A 17,745-nucleotide genomic window follows, 5' to 3' on the forward strand; every position below is an offset into this window, starting at 1 on the left:
ACGTTTAGAAATAACTGGCAAACAACTAAATTAAACTTTCTCGTTACCCGGGTTGGGTCGGGGCAACTCCCACTTGCGTAGTTGCCTGGATCCAGGTCAGGGTTGTATGAGTGAACATGTGTCTCTTTCGGATCACTTCAACATCGATTCTCAAGTAATAGCATTTGAATATAAATTACCTTTTAATAATTATTCAAGTCCTTCACCATAATTCCCATATTTATCCAGTAATTCCTTCTCCTCTAACTTCCTATATTCTTCTTTTTTCCCTCCTTTTCCTTACTTCTTCTCTTCTACCTTCTTCTTCCTCTTTCTCGCTCTTTCTTTTCCTATTTCTACTAAAAAACTGAAAAGAGGGGTCGTGATTGAGACTTGTCGCTATTGACACGGTCATTAAATTGTTTTAATGTTTCTTCGGAAGTTCGATATGAATTAGTCAACCATAACACAAGCATCTGAAGTTAGAATTCTAAAATTAATGTATTTAATTTATATTTGGTTTAATTATCATAATTAGAAGATCTCAATTTTAAGGGTTAGCGACACCCTTTTCCCACTCACGACAAAAGATTTCTCTTTTCAACTTTATTTTCACCAAGTACCAGCTACAAACTTAGAGGTCAATTTTGCTAGAACTATTAAATTCTAGAACAATCTATCACAATAATGGGGAAATAGCGAGAGGAAGTTGGTCAGAGACTACTCGTACATTTATTTAAGGTTCTATCCCAATATTCGACTGGTAAGTAAGCTTGTAAAGCCACAATCAGGATGACCATACACCAGATTCGAAACCGAAACGTTTGATGGAAAAGCAAGAACGCTAACTATTATCATTACTACTATCATTTTCTTCTGATATTTAGGGCGTTAAGAGCACAAGGAGGTTCATTTCCAAAGTTGTGAAAAAAGTAACTTCACATTACGAAAGCTGAAGAAAAAGTAACTTCACATTACTAAAGTTGTGAGAAAAAAGTAACCTCACACTACCAAAGTTCGAGAAAAAGTAAGTTCACTTTACCAAAGTTGTGGGAAAAAAGTAACTTCACATTACCGAAGTTATGAGAAAAGTAACTTGACATTACCGAAGATGTGAGAAAAGTAACTTCACATTGCTGAAGTTGTGAGAAAAATTAACTTCACATTACGAAAGCTGAAGAAAAAGTAACTTTACATTACTAAAGTTGTTAGAAAATGTAATTTCACATAAAGTTACGGTACGCTTAAGTACATGGAAAAGCTTACACCGTGTTTTGCATTGTAAGAGTCATTTGCAATATCTGGATATGAACCTTTTAGGCTTTGAAGGCAAAATGTGTCCAAAGCAACCTAAAAGTGGACTTGATTCTTTTGTGCATTGACCCCACCACTTCATCTTCTATTCTAACTGTTATTTATTGATTCATACACAAGTACCATATTAGTCTTGAATGTCCTTATTTCAATCTAACTTCTTTTAGCATTCCTATCAAAGGTTTCTAGTTCAGTCGTGAACATATGATTAGTGAAATCGTTTTCGAGGTGCTGGGCTTGGTTCAGTTCCTGATGTTAGCTCATTTGGTTAGAACCCCAAATTAACCTGTAGCTCTATGTCTTATATAGCCTCTTATGTTGAAAAGGATCGTCAACTCCAAACCAAACAACCGACTGATGCAAACGATAACCAATATGTGAGGCGCCTAGTATCAAAATCCGCAACATCCATTCAGCTTAATTTCGAGAAATCTTGCAAAACCTGCAGTAACTCTCCATATATACGCGTACAAAGTCCCATGTTTGAACTAGTTTTTTTTTTTTTTGTATGATATATTAAGCTTTAAATCAAAATACTGTTTCCATGTAATTCCTTTAGATCAAACATATAACAAATGGTATATAACTCAATTTCAGTTTTTTTTTTTTAAATGGATTTGCCTTGTTTTGATACTAGGCACCTCAAAATGACTTTTCTGTTTTTCTTTTCTTAAATTTTTGCTGTTAACTGGGAGTAAACTAATACCTTTCTGCCGCCAAATCCAAGTGTTCTTTCTCAACTTCTTTTTCAAAGACCAAACTGTAAAGTGCATTTAGTACTTGTAATTCATCAAGAGCAAAATGCTGAAGAGTCAAGTAGTCAAAATACGTCATGATTGTGCGGTAGACCAGAGTTAGATTCTTGTATTAGCACATTGAAAGAGTGATTAGTAACTTTCCTCACACTTGAAATCTCTTCTTGTAGAATAGCTATTTAACGTAATTTGAAACAAAGAATTTTAAAAAAGAAAACTTCTCAAGTAAAAATTTTATTTCAATACTAACACAAATATAAGGGCAATATCATTTATACATGTAATGTTTGTTCGATATTAATCTACACTTCCTAAACAGGTAGTTTCAATCCGCATAACAATGCAAATCTGATAAACTCAGTAAAATGAAATGAAATCTTTAAGTGTTACGTCGCACGGTTATGCCGGCTAGGCTAAAGAAGACGGTGATGGTGAGAAATGAAGGAATTGTGGAATGAAGAAAATAAGAGGAAACGGGAGAACCACGAAAAAACCATGCACACGGTGTTTGTCCACCACAAAGTTCACTTAGATAATCACAGTAGTTTTTTTTTCTTTTTTTAAGAGTAAACTAGACACTGAATACATGTGTTCTTTTAAATGTATCCTAATATTAAATTTTTGATCGTAATTAATTACTCCTTGTATTAACTTAATTTTAAATTTTAATCCGTCAAAATTTGAATAAATTCTTTCTACTAAGCTATACGCCCGTTTTACTTAAAGCGTTTATTAGAACACGTTGTTGTATAATAAATTACATGACACTAACGAATGTATAACACAGCGTTAAATTAGGGAAAACAGCCCATTCGGAGAAACTTCTCAAATAGGGTTCTATTAAAATAGTCTGTATCACATTGTATTTAAACTCCGTTCATACACTCTTGGCAAAATAAGTATCTCCGAAAATAATAAGTATTGGTCTTGGTTTCTAAGCTATATATTAAGCTAGGAGAGAATAACTAACTCAAAAATAATTTACAAAAATTTAATCTAAGTTTATGCGAGACTTCTCATGAGTTGTCGAAAAACGAGGAGGTGATTTCTCTTCTTTTTCTCTGGATGCGGTATTTCTCTCTTCGTTAACGTATGAATTATTTCCCCTCCTTCTCATTATCTCGGAAAGACTAGACTAGGAGTCTCTCCTTTTTAATCTCAATAGGGAATATCTCTCTCTCCCTATAACGGTAGGTGCTCTAACTCTATCGGGATAAGTAGGAAGTGAGGAATCTCTTGCCTTTACTTCCCCTGAAAGATCCATATAGGGATGGTATCGAGACGAGACGAGACGAGACTTTGTACAGTGTCGGTCTCGTCTCGGTTGATAAATAACGGTCTCGGTCTCGTCTCGAGTAAAAAATCACCGTCTCGGTCTCGGTCTCGTCTCGGTCAATAGATGCTTCTCTCGATCTCGGTCTCGGTCTCGAGTACCAAGTCTCGGTATCGTCTCGAAAGTCTCGAAATTCTCGAAATACATAGTGTGAAATTAAAATAGTGAAAGTATTATTCTCGTAGAGTCTGTCCTTTCCGCTTATTTTTTCCTTTCATTTTGACCTAGAAATATGGTATGATGTACCTCTTCATAGCCAATTTGCTAGTGCTAATGCTTTCCATGCGCGTATTCCAGGTTCAAAGATCAGTGGGTATATCACCCTAAAACCCTAATAGAACCCATATTTCACTTTCAGCAATAGACTTTGTCTCATATAGCCTCAGAACTGCCTATACAATTAAAACTCTATTAAATTAACTCCAGTATTATACAGTAGTTTATTTCCTTCCTTTGAATCAGAATTGTTCAATACCTCCTGACGGATAACGCAATACATAGCAGCACGAATGTATTTAATCGTACCGAAATTGAAACTTTACAATTTCTCATTTATTATTCAATACATTCTGCTTTGACTGTCATTTTAAAAACAGAATATAACGTTCATTATCTTAACAAATAGGGTAAATTATTACTACAATATAGTATTTTGTTTGAAATTGATGAAATACTTTATTACCGTTTCACATCTCCGTGTTTAATTGACACTTTATAACACGAACGTCCTGAACCTTGTGGTGGGAGCTACTACACTCATCTTTGCTATGTGAGGTCTCGACTTGATTCACAAAACAAGTTAGATTCAAAGTCCGATGTTTCGCATAGTTCGCGTCTCATTTTTAGTGCATTCTGTTATACAAGTTCATAAGATCGTAATGTATTACGTAAGCACATATCCAGTGCCTCCTGAGTTCTCAACGGTGCATGCAATCTTTATTCGAGAAAACTAATCTTGCGTTCGTTACGGTGAAATTTTATATTGATTAAAAATTACTTGCGAAACATGGACACATATTATGTAAGTATGTAGGTAATTCGAGTTATCTGTATCTATTTTTTCTCACTCGCCAAAACAAGTGATTCTTAACTTTCTAGTTTTCTTTTGTATTAATTTTCGTAGTTTTGCTGCAACATGATGGATTGAATAGTCAAAAATATTTTTTCGCTCTATGACTTTCATTAAATTTTGGATCCATTTTTACCCTACCTTACCTAGTAAAATTTATATATATAGTCTTAGTTGAGGAACCGGTTTTTCGCTTCTGTAAAATTACGAAATTATGACTTGGTTTAGTTTACCTCCGAGGTTTAGATATAATAAAATCATCACCATCATAATCAACCATCATCAATCCATTGCTGGATGAAGGTCTTTCCAAGTCTTCACAACTATCTAACTTGGGCAGTTCTTTTTCAGGTTACTCCTCAGTGGCTCTTGATTTCGTCACACCTTCTTGTATGCGGAGGTTTCCTAGGCTGTTTTTGTCTTGTGGTATTCAGTCTAGAATTTTTTCGTCCGTCGATCATAATTTCTTCTTGCAATACGTCCAGCACATTTTCCAACTCATATTAAATTATTTCATTAGCACCATCAGTATTCATTTCTATATATTTGGGCTACAAATAGTATGAATTCGCTACTTTCGGAGTACAGAAGGCTACTTTTTAATCCTCGGATCTGGCAACACTGACTGAATGATTTAAATCAACATAATGTGAGGATCCCCATTTGGTCTAGCGGCTAGCACTCTTGATTTCGGTTCGTGTGGTCTCGAGTTCGATTTCCGGTAGGGGTAAAGTTGAACGACCGAAGTGGTTCGGATTCCACTATAATCATTAGCTCCACGTCTCCTTTGGCCGCCCTAACATAACTGTGGGACGTTAAACTAAAACAAAACAAAACAAAAGTGAACACTGTGTATTACTAACTGTAAGTCCTTGAATAATTGCATATAGCTATATGGTATGGATCGAGTTTGAGATGATCGGTGGTCAAACTAAAGCAAGTGAAATGTAATTAGTGTGTAATTAGAACTTTTAATTAAGCACGGTCTTAATCTAAAGTGTACACCAGGCCTAAGGCTTAGGGGGAACAACTAGTGTTACTGAAAATGTATCAGTTACATTTAATTTCAGTTACAATTTGCATTTATATGTATTGCTGGAACGAAGACTTTACACATTAACATTATAAGTAGCCCAAAGATTATGAAAAACGTCTTCTCTTGAAAGCATTCTTGCACCATAAAACAAATTACGAGTAATTTTAAAATATGTTGCAGTTTATCTACGTTATTTGCACACATTTAGAATAATATTTAGCAATTTATTTAAGTGGGCAGCACTGCTTAAAATAATGTACCTGCCACTTGTAATTAAAACCACCAAAAACTATTGTTGTAATGTTATAGAAGCAAAGGAAAGCAATAATCATTATAAAAATTTAATACAAATACGTCATTTTAAGCAGTATAACAATCACTACCAATGTGTTTGGTATCTCTGAAATGATTTGAAACGATTTGAAACGATTTGGAAGCATCTGCATAATGAGACGTGATATGTCAGCGTGTTTTCGAAGTAAAGTCTTTAGAAACATTTAAATTTTCCGTTTCTTGTAACTTTGTTCCTACATTCATTCGAAATATATTATACCATGATCACAGTAATTGATGCTAAGATACAGTTGATGCGCATTGCACCGTCCATGCCATTTGAGTTATTAGAGATTTCCAAAATGTTGATGTTAATGATACTGTATTGTCCTTTGTTACACTAAATAATGTATGGATTATTGTGGTTTTATTAAATAACTAAATTAGAAATATGTAATACTTTACGTAGCGCTATTTGAGAAAATACGACTTTATTTTGCTTTAGCAACATTGTTTATTTAGTGATATTGCAGAGTATCTAGAAGAATTTCCCAACTAGGTACAAAATTTCAGCATTTTTATTATATAAAGCAGGGTCCGCGGCTATATATATATATGTATACAGGATGGCCCATTTTAATCTTTCCACGGAGATATTTCGAAAACGGTTGAACATAAATGAACCGAACAAAAATTCAAATAGGAAATGCCATGGGGCAAACCGAATGGTGTTGTCGCGGCGCCTCCCGGGCCGCCCTTCATGAGATACCAGGGCCAAACTTTAAAATTTTAAATGGAAACATAGGGCGAGTAATACCTCGTTCCATAGATCTTTAAAAAGTAAAAAGCGTTGTGGCAAAATATTTTTCATATAGGTTATTTTCAAAATGGCCGCCAAGACATGGTGCCTGTATCAGATAAAACGTCCAGTACCACTAGACCCCAAAATGAAAATAATTGGAGATAAATGAACAGAATAAAACTCGTATAGGAAAGCACAGAGGTTATTTATAATGCAACGGAGAAAAAGATTATTAAAGTATAATTAACATGATGCAAGAGGAAATGATAGAAAATTATCTTTCCGATCTCTGTCCGTAAGTGGGTGAAGCGGGAATGGATAGTAAAATCTCAAATGAGAATCTCACTTTTATTTGCAATAGATATGGTTTGTCTGAAACACTTGTGTGTACAAATGATTGGTACTATAATGAATAAAAATAAAGTGAAATAAGGTGAATAAAAATAAGGCGAAATTCAAGTTTAACAACATTTTGCCCGCCCCTGATAATTTAACGCAATGCGTGCAAGATTTTTGGGATATATCTGCATCAGTATGTACCGTTTCGTTACAAAGGATCACAACTGAAATTACCGTTGAAAGTTATTCGGAATGTAACTGTGGACATCTCAGTGAAACTCATATTCTATCACATGCAAGAAGACATAGAAGGAAAAGAAGCGAACCAATATCATGCAGACGACTGTTGAACAAAACCAACGTTTGTAAACATTGTTCTAAAATTGCATTGTTCGACAAATTGGTTTCGCATTTCAGTTGATTCATTTTTGCATCAAACCATTGCCTGCAATCAAAATGGAAGGTCCCATTTAACAAGAATTTTACATACTTTATCCCATTACAGAGACATTTATCTCTTACAAGAACACCTTTCAAATAACTTTGTTTCGTAGATACAATTTGCAAAAACTAAAGCTCTCATTTGCAATTTCACCGATCCTTCTCGCTTCACTCACTTACGGAGTGAGGTTGGAGTGATAATTTTCTAGAAGTTAGATTTCTTCCTTTCCATTATAGCACTTTCATTCTAATCATCTTTTCGACTGTTGCAACATTCCCGAGATATAGAATCATAAATACCCTCTGTGATTTTCTATTCGAATATTTGTTCTGGTGTTTACATATTAGTGATACTGGACGTTTTACCTGATGCAGGTACCATGTCTTGGTTGTCATTTTGAAAACGGTGACCCATATGAACAACCTTTTGCAACAGCACTATTTAGTTTTTAAAGATATGTCGAAGGAGGTATCACTCACCCCATGTTTCCATTTACAATTTTGAGGTTGCGCCCTGGGCCCCCATGAAGGGTGGCCCTGGGAGCCTCCGCGACAATATCAATCGATGTGCCACATGACATTTTCTATTTGAGTTTTTGTTCGGTTCATTTATGTTCAACCCTTTTCATTAGTGGTACTGCACGCTTTACTGTATCTGATAGAGGCAACATGTCTTGTAGGTCATTTTGAATACAGTGCCCGATATGAAAGATCTTTTACCACAACGCTTTTTAGTTTTTGAAGGTCTATCGAACGAGGTACCACTGACCCCTTGCTTCCATTTAAAATTAAAGTTGGGCCCCGGGAACCTATGCAGGGCGGACCTGGGTGGCACCGCGACCATATATATATATATAGACAGAGAAAGAATTCTATTTGCATCAGCAGTGGATTTTCTTTCGGGAGAGGCTTGAGGAACGAGTAAGAAACATTTGCGTTGTACATGCAATGCAAAAAATTATCACAAATTTATTTCGGGAGGGATTTTAGCCCCATAACCACCCCCTAAATACGCCACTGTACATCAGTCAACCGTTCTCACATTATCCAACACAGCAACGAAACAAATTTTGAGTGAAGACAATTTTAGTATCTATCAATATCAATATTCGAGACGAGACCGAGACTTTCGAGACTGACCTAAGTCTCGTCTCGATTTATAGAGGTCTGTCTCGGTCTCGATCTCGGTCTCGATCTCGGTCTCGTCTCGATAATTCGAGACGAGACCGAGACTAAACTCGGTGGAATAATGTTGCCTGAATCCTTCTCTTGTTTGATTGATTTCTCTTGCAATTCAGTTAATCTCTTTTCTAACTCCGTTACCAACTTCTCTAACTGATCTATTCTCTTAGTTTGGTTCTCTATATTCTGTACTTTTTGGGAAAGTTCTTGTATACGTTCCTTCGTCAACTCGCCATGACAAACATTCCCTTCTTCTAAGTGTCGGCGTAATTCTGCAGGAAATCCTTGGAAATTACAGCCGACAGCTTTATAGCTACAGTCATCAAAGAGTTTGACACATTCTTCATCCAAATGTTTATCTACGTTCTCTCTTGCCACACTGACACTACAACTCCTTGGACAATCAACTGGAAATTTCATGCATTCCGAATTATGATTCTTTAACTCTTTGGCCTCCATTTCTTGAGAACAATATTCACAATTAAGAATTCTTTTAGGACATTCCTCCAACAGATGCTGTTTAACCTCCATTCGCGGCATTTCTTTCCCACACTTATTCTCACAATAAATAGGAATTTTATCACAAACATCAAAGTGATCTTGTAGATTTTCTGCCACTATCTCGCACGCGCAGTACTCACATTTTACAATCCTTTTCTCGCAAAAGTTTTCCAAATGATGGATTAATGCAAATTTTTGAATCATCACATTACATTTCTCACAGGGGATTAGAGAAAAATTACAACTTGCAATATGTAATTGTAATTCTTCTTCAAACATTGTTCGTGCACAGTAGCAGCATTTTGAATATGCCTCTTCAGAGTGTTTCCTTTCATGTTCGGACATTTCACACCGTTGTACTTTTAAGGTGCATTTTGTACACTCTATGAATTTATTTCTGCAGTGTTCAATATGGTCAGTGAGCTGTTGTTCAGTAGGAAATTTGTGTGAACAGAATTCACAATCATATTTCTCTTCTCGTTCATTTTCTTCAACTAGGTTCTCCGTAGGGTCTTCAGCTTGATGTTCACCAGGTGTACAATTTAATTGATGAGTTTCTAATCCTTCTTTTACATAATTTTGACAATTATGACAAAATTTAGAAGTTGGCATTGTTCTTAACAAAACTTTAACAGTTAATTTTGCACAAATAAAAATAATTTCGAGTTGATTATTATCTTACTCTAACGTGATTCAAATTATTCTTTAAAAAACACCCAAATTATAAACATTACATTAACTTCAGTGCAATGTATATAAGTAGGACCGCCGCTCTTTTTCCCCTAGTACCGTTATGTTTTATATTTAATATAGAAAGTCATGTCCTTTCACGGGCTGTGTTGGCAGCCGGTAGTGTTAGGTCATTAGGGTTTGTTGACCTGGTTACGTGTATTGGAAAGTTGTTATATTTTTGTTTTTAGTTGTGATGACATGGAAAGGTTATGTGGTCTTTTTTGAGTTTGTATGCGTGTCTCTCTATACTGGGTATTTTTAAAAATAATAATAATGGAAATTTGAATTAAATCTGTTGATACGTCATTTTGAGAGAATAAAAGATTACACGAACAATATGTGAGAGAGAATAAAAAGATTACACGAACAATATGTGAGAGAGAATAAAAGATTACACGAGCAATATGTGAGAGAGAATAAAAAGATTACACGAACAATATGTGAGAGAGAATAAAAGATTACACGAGCAATATGTGAGAGAGAATAAAAAGATTACACGAACAATATGTGAGAGAGAATAAAAAGATTACACGAGCAATATGTGAGAGAGAATAAAAAAGATTACACGAACAATATGTGAGAGAGAATAAAAAAAGATTACACGAACAATATGTGAGAGAGAATAAAAAAGATTACACGAACAATATGTGAGAGAGAATAAAAAGATTACACGAACAATATGTGATAGAATAAAAAGAAAATGAAATATTTGAGTCCCACCTGTTAGGCTAAAGGAGATGGTGATTATTTTTTATTTGTTAAAAATAAGAAGCTCAGAACACTTATAATGTGTGATACGCACTGGGATCGAACCCGGGATCCTTATTATTGGAGCTGAATACTGTATGATGGGAGGAAAATATTTATTCATGCGTGACTTTTTTTTTAATTTGTTGGATCGTATGCATAGCATACTCGGTGAGCGTGGTAAAACTTCGTGTACGGCATGATACACTATGATGGTACATATACAGAGCGTAGTTTTCGTACGTCTGTTGCTGATGAACTTAAGACATGAACTGAACTTTTCGCGCGCTTTTGGAAACCCGGTTGGGTAAGAGTGATGATGTGTGCTTGCAGGGCGTTGCTAAAACTTGAATTTTAATACAAAGGAAGATTGCTGACACGTTTGGTAAACATTACAGAATACCGCCAGACTGATAGAAATAACTTTGGCGCCGCGGTAGGTGAACAAAAGGAAGATTGCGGACGTGGGAGATAAGCATCACAAATTGGGGACAAACTAATAAAAATAACTTTAATGTTGGGAATGCCGAACACGTGATTACCTTGCGGTTATGAAAATACTTTAAATACAGGTTATAAGAGACAAAATATATAAAGATACATCATGCAGTCGTATGAGAAGAAGGATCTTTGCAATAGCAATATTGAAGCAATATCTGATGCTGAAACAGAAATATACGAATCATCGTCAGATGAAGAATTTGATTTTGATGCAATAGATTCACCAGCGCTAACAGTTTCACCAACACCGCCATCATCTCCAATTGTATTATCAAGATCATCACGATTTTGGGCTTTAGATTGTTCTTGTAATAGTGAAAAAGTGGATCGTGAATGTATAAAGAAGGCTATTGAAAAATGGAATTTTAATGAGACACTAATATGTGAGGGTTGTACGACAGGATCTAATCATGATTTTGATCATGATTGTATGACGACGCGTCCAGAATTATTGGAAATTCGTGCTTGGAGTATTATAGCAAGTCCTAGTGTTGAAGATGATGTGTTTTATTTGTACGCAAACACGCATATTATCGGACTATTAACAAGAGAAAAATTTTATGACGCCTATGCGGAATTATTAAGTGATACAGACTATTTACCGGAATTACTAGAGATCTTTATAAGAAAAGACAAACGGAAAGCGAATATTTCAGATTGAAAAAATGTATTCGAATAGTGCTAGTGTTTCATGTGTGTTATGTAATGGTGAAAACATTAATGTGAACTGTGTATTAAAAACTATAAAAGTATACTTACACAACAATAATCCAATGGAATGCGTGGAATGCAAGTTACATCTTCCTCATGAATGTAGACATTTTCATAATACTGGATCATTTGCAGTGAAGTATTTATCTCTTGACAAAACTCTTACTGAACTCTTTGAAGTGTTTGAACAAGAACATAGTGAAATTTCATTTCGATGCTTTATGCATAAAACCTGTGATCTTTTACAAAATACAGAATTTGTTGGACAGATAATTCCGTTTTTATTTTTCATACAAATGAAATTTCACCATGTGTAAATCAGTATATTATCGATATTCAAGGTTTTAAAATGTCTGATAACGAATTTATTATTCGTGAGTTTTGTTTAACTGCATGCGATGATACAGTAAATTTCCATTGCTTGGTAAAATCACCAGTTGAATATAATTTATTATCACTAGGATGTCAAAAACAAATTGACTGGTTAACATTAAATTTGCATGGATTGAAATGGAATAGCAAAACTGGATATACTGTATCATGCATACGAAACCTTGTATATCAATTATGTGCAAAGAATTCAACCTTTTATTGTAAAGGTTTAGAGAAATCTCTTTGGATTAAAAGAATATTTGCATTAGATAATGTCATTGATTTAGAAACAAAACATTGTCCTTCATTAAATGAATTATGTGGAAATACATTTAATGAATATTGTTCTTTTCACACAAGTATTGTAAAGAAATCAGGATGTGCATATCGTAATGCACAACAGTTGAATTATTGGTGGAAATATGAAAGATCAACAGCATTAACTAATGCATTATCAAGATTGTAATGAGGAATTGTAAATAAAATGCATGGGTGTAAGTTTAAAAAAATTTATTGTAAATTAAAAATGTAAATAAAAAAAAATAATAATAAATAAAAAAATAATTATTTGTGTTTTCTTTTTAAAAATTTGTTTACATGTTTATAAACAATAGCATCATTCTTTTTCAAAATTTTCTTGTTAAACAATTTTAAACACTTTTCAAATGATTGAGTGCGAATAATGTGATGCAGAAAATATAAGACAAAATAACCACATAACACAGAATTATCATGTTGATATTGTTGAATATTTGTAAAGTACATTTTAGTATTTTTCGACAAAAAGTTTTTTATTTCCTTGGGAATGTCCATAGCAAGACTATCAAAGTAGTATCCATGTTTTTTCTTATTGATGTACACTGCAACCCAGTGGGAACCAGCAGAATCAGATGTATCAAGATTAATCACAAGTGCTGCAGGAGGTTTTACCGTTACAGGAAGTTTGTCAATAGGGTAAATTCCAGTAACACTTGCACCAGTCACTTTATCAGTTAGTAACACTTTTAATAATTCATCACTATACATGATAAAGATTATTTTTAATTGTAGTAGGTATGTAATTATCACTGTTATTCACATGTAACACATAATCATACACTTTCACATATTCACTATACAGTAATGCTTCATGAACAGTACATCTATATTGTCCGAAACGATGCTTATTATGTGCACACCGATGAACGTGAAAACTTAATGCAGTATACTTTGGACAGTTTATTTCTTCCAAATTTGTAACTTCTCTTTGAAGAATTTCTTGAAGAAAACACTTTCTATTTATTCCGTATGTGTATATGGTTGTAGTATTTGAACAATATGTTCGAAGAATTTCCTTAAGATGTGAATATTCTACATCCCCTTCGTGCCAGGTAATGCCATACACATTCTCACCTAGATATTTGTTTGTGCTTATGATTGGCTCAGATAAGTTATTTAAAGGAAATGGTGGTTTAAAAACCCAATTTTGAAAAAAGGGAACGTCAGGATTTACAATGGCTAGCTCTTTTATAATAAACTCATCTTCGTTATCATGATACGCCGAGAAGTGAACAACAACCCGCATTGTACTCAACTAAATAAATTAGAAGGTGTTATCAGTATAAATATTTCTGTCTTTGTCTATTTGTGCTAAAGAATCGAATTGTGCGTACACAATGCATGTAACAGGTTCAGTTAAAGTTTCTGAAAATGATACTTTTAAATTTACAGGGGAATCGCGTACTACATCCCACGTGTTATCATCTAAAGTTCCTGTTGGAGATAGAATAAATGCATACAGAGCATATCCGTTTGGATACTCATCAAGAGTAACAGTATGTGAATAATTTTGATAATATATACCAGTACCTGAAATCAAAGTATAGTAACTTAGAAGGTATAAATCATTATTAAAATCAGGTGTGAGGGGGTTGGGAGGAAATGATTTTGAACCGACTTGTAATTGCAGTTTGTTAACGTTAAAGTTTCGAAATTCAAAGGGATTAAGATGTGATTTCCCATTGAAGGCTGTGTTGGAGATGAAACCAATAATCAGGCCTTTAGGAACATTACCCAGGAAAAGATTATCAAGGCTGTAAGACTTTACTTGTGCAGGTATAGTATAAGATCTTGTTTCCACTCTCGTCAGAGGTAACTTGGCTGTTTCCGAACCCATTCGTGTATTTAATTGCATAGCTAAATCTGCAGCTACATCAATACGACGTACATGAAGAATAATTTCCTCAAGTGCAACTTTATAACTTGTATTTTCAGCAGACATTAAGCAAAAATTATCTTTACTACGATGTAGTTTTACACGCAAACTTACTTTGTTAGGAAGCATACGATCTAAACTTACAATATCCGTATGAAGACGTCCATACATTTCAAAAGATTTACTATTTTTCACCATATTAGCACGTTTTTGAAAACCAGCATTTGTATTATCTAATTTATTAAAATTTTTTGCAGTATCTTTATGCCACATGGCACATGCTAAATGTGTTTGAGAAGCATCATGAGAATAATTTAATAATGTTTCAATGTATGCACGATAAGGATAAGATCCTGATGAAGAACTAATTAATTTATCATTTAACGAAATATCAATTTGACTAAATAAAGAATGTAAGAAATTATTTACGGGTGCGACAACATCATCGTCAGCTAAAGTTGTACCATCAGCTTTAGTAATTTTACAACGTACATAAAGATATAGATATGCAGGATGAATAAATTCACCTGTTTCTCCCGGAATAACAAATTCAATAGGTCCTTCTGAGGTTAATGTGGAAATAGGACGATATTCAGCATTTGTAGTTGCTTCAATAGCTGTTTGTGTCATTGGTATAGAAAAGAAATCAAATTCATTGGTACAACATTCAAAACTATTTGAATTTAGGAACGCCATTATGAAAAGATGTCCTGTATATGTTTACGTTTTGTTGGTGGTCCAAACTTTACACTTGCAGGAGCTTTCCTCTTGCGTGACCGTCTCTTGCCGTTACCAGTTAGCAACTGCCCAACTTTATTAATTGCTTTTGTCTTTAAACTATTACCAGCTTCTTTTACACGTGCACGAACCGATTCTTTAAATGGTCGATTTTCTAATACATCACCCGCAACTTGCATACCGGTTTGTAATGCTTGACGTCCTACAGTTTTTGCACCTTGTTTAAGAAATGGTAAAGCAAAACGAAATAATCCTTTAAAGAAACTACCTATACCATGCCCCCTTTGATATACAGGTCCTGAAAAATATGGTATTCCGCGCCCACGATGATAAGTAACACGTCTTGCTCTCATTTTTTTTTATTATTATTATTTAGAAGATGCCGGAGAGCGTTTAAAATGTAGTGTTACGGGCAGTGTCCCAGAACGAAATGGCAAATTTCGCCCTGCATGATCTTTTAATAGTATTTCAATTGTATTAAAACAAAATTTTGCAAGTGGCATATAATGAATATCTTCAAATGTAATTGTTTGAACTTTTCCATATTTAATATCAGAGATTGTTGCTATACGTAATAATGGTGCTTTTGTATCACCTAAAAATTGATATTGTATAATATCTGTATAAATAAAAATTTGATGTGGATATCCGATATCTATGTATGGCTGTTTGAATCCGTGAGATTCTTTTACAAGATCTGATTTTTCAGAAAAACCTAATTGTAAAGCTAATGTAGGCGACAATGTAACTGATTCTACATGTTCATCACATTCAACATGTACAACATTTGAAAAACTAAATCTTATAAAACTCGATATTGCGTTTAATTCTTCTAGTAAATGATGAATGGATGGATAATATCCAACAAGAATTTTACTTTTCATAGGTTCTGCATTTTTAAATTTGTACCATATAACGTTTTCACCCGCGGTAACATTATAACATGTTAATGGAATATGTACTTCACTTAATCCTACATACCAATCGGATTCTGATAAACGAATATTATTTTTTAATTGATTAATAAAATGTGTTGGACTATTTGTAGGATATACATCAGCACTAGCATTTGAAACTAATGTAATGTAAAAACTATCATCAATACTTTCAGAAATCATTTTCGTTTAAAGTGAAGTGTTAGGTTTGAAGTTCCAAAACGAAATGGTAATTTTAACCCGTGTTCATCTTTTAAGTTTACTTCTATTGTATCAAAATATTTCTTTTCAACTTTAACATAATGTGGTGTGTGAAATACAAAAGATTTTACATGCCCTGTTGTACATTATATACACTAAGTTTTCAAACTAATGGGCCTATATTTTGTTGTTGTTTTACAATATCAATGCAAACATTAATTGTATTGGGAATATTATAATCTAAATCACATGGAAATTTTCCACGTGTTAATATTAAATCAACATTTTTAACTTTTGTGTATATAACATTTTTAACATTAAGCGTATTTTCATTAATAAATCCAAAAATCTGTTGTAAACCTGGTGTAACACCAATCATACATTGATCTTCTAATTTTAAAGAATGTTTAATAACAACTTGATTTTTATTTTGTAAATAGTGTAACATACGAACATTTTCAGGAATTAATTGTAGAATTGATTCAATTGATGAATAATATCCCGGTGTTATTGGAACATGGTAGCGTTCAACTTTATCATCGATAACACTAGTAATTATAATTTCTTCATTTTCACCAACATTGTAAAAACTCCACGGAATATTAATTTGTGTTAATGCAACACCCCATTCCCCATCACTTAAATCAATAGGTTGTGCCAATTTAACTCGAAATGATGATGTGGTATTATTCTCAAAAAGATTGCTACTTGCATTTGAAGGAAGAGTAACGTAAAAGTCGTGTGTAAAGTTTGAATTCATTTTGCAGACTGAATAGAATCTGATCTAATCCACGAATTCATACTTGATGGATATCCTAACCATTTTACATACATCCACCCTTTTTTACGTTTTAATACTTTTTCAATGAGATATGTTTTCTTTGAATTTATAATTACTTTTTGTAATTCTTGTGCATAAAATATTCCTTTAATTTCTTCACCGTTCCAATCTTTTAATTTGTAAGTGACAGGATCTGACTTAATACATTTGTCAACAATAAATATTTCTTGTGACCATTTAGGTAAATATCCTTTTTCTAATACATGTTTATACTTACTAACACGTACATAATCACCCTCATTAAATTTACATGTTATATTCTTTTTATTATTTTTATTTCCGTATAATGTTTCCCACACTTGATTCACATTGGAATCATTTACTTGTGCAGGTGCCATTTTAATACTTGACTGGTATGAATGATTATAATTTTTTACAATTTGATTTAATACATTAATATAACGATAAGTATTCTTTGCAGTAAAATAACGATACAATCTTTCTTTTAATGTACGTATAAAACGTTCTGCTAACGCGCATTTAATTTCGGAATGAACACTATAATGATTAATTTTATATTTTTTAAACAATTGTTTTACATGACGATTATAAAATTCACCGCCTAAATCTGTTTGTACGTTAAACACGGGTAACTTGAAATTTTTAAAAATTTTTGTTATTGCTTTTACCATTTCCGGACCTTTCTTTGTTTTTAACGGAACACAATATGCATAACGTGAAAAAATATCAATACAACATAATATATATTTATAATTATTATTATACTTTGCAATATTTTGCATATCTGC

General features: G+C 33.4%; 1 protein-coding gene across 1 annotated transcript in view; it reads right to left on the reverse strand.

Moving 5' to 3' along the window:
* LOC145685039 (TNF receptor-associated factor 4-like) overlaps positions 1-9,636 on the reverse strand; it is a 34,210-nt gene extending 24,574 nt beyond the window's left edge. The window contains exon 1 of the mRNA XM_081757382.1: positions 8,598-9,636. Coding sequence (XP_081613508.1) covers positions 8,598-9,636 — 1,039 coding nt within the window. The remainder of the gene's footprint in view (positions 1-8,597) is intronic.
* Positions 9,637-17,745: the final 8,109 nt, after the last annotated feature.

The sequence above is a fragment of the Thermobia domestica genome, chromosome 5, assembly GCF_964235325.1.
Source record: "Thermobia domestica chromosome 5, izTheDome1.hap1.1, whole genome shotgun sequence".
Lineage (NCBI taxonomy): Eukaryota > Metazoa > Arthropoda > Insecta > Zygentoma > Lepismatidae > Thermobia > Thermobia domestica.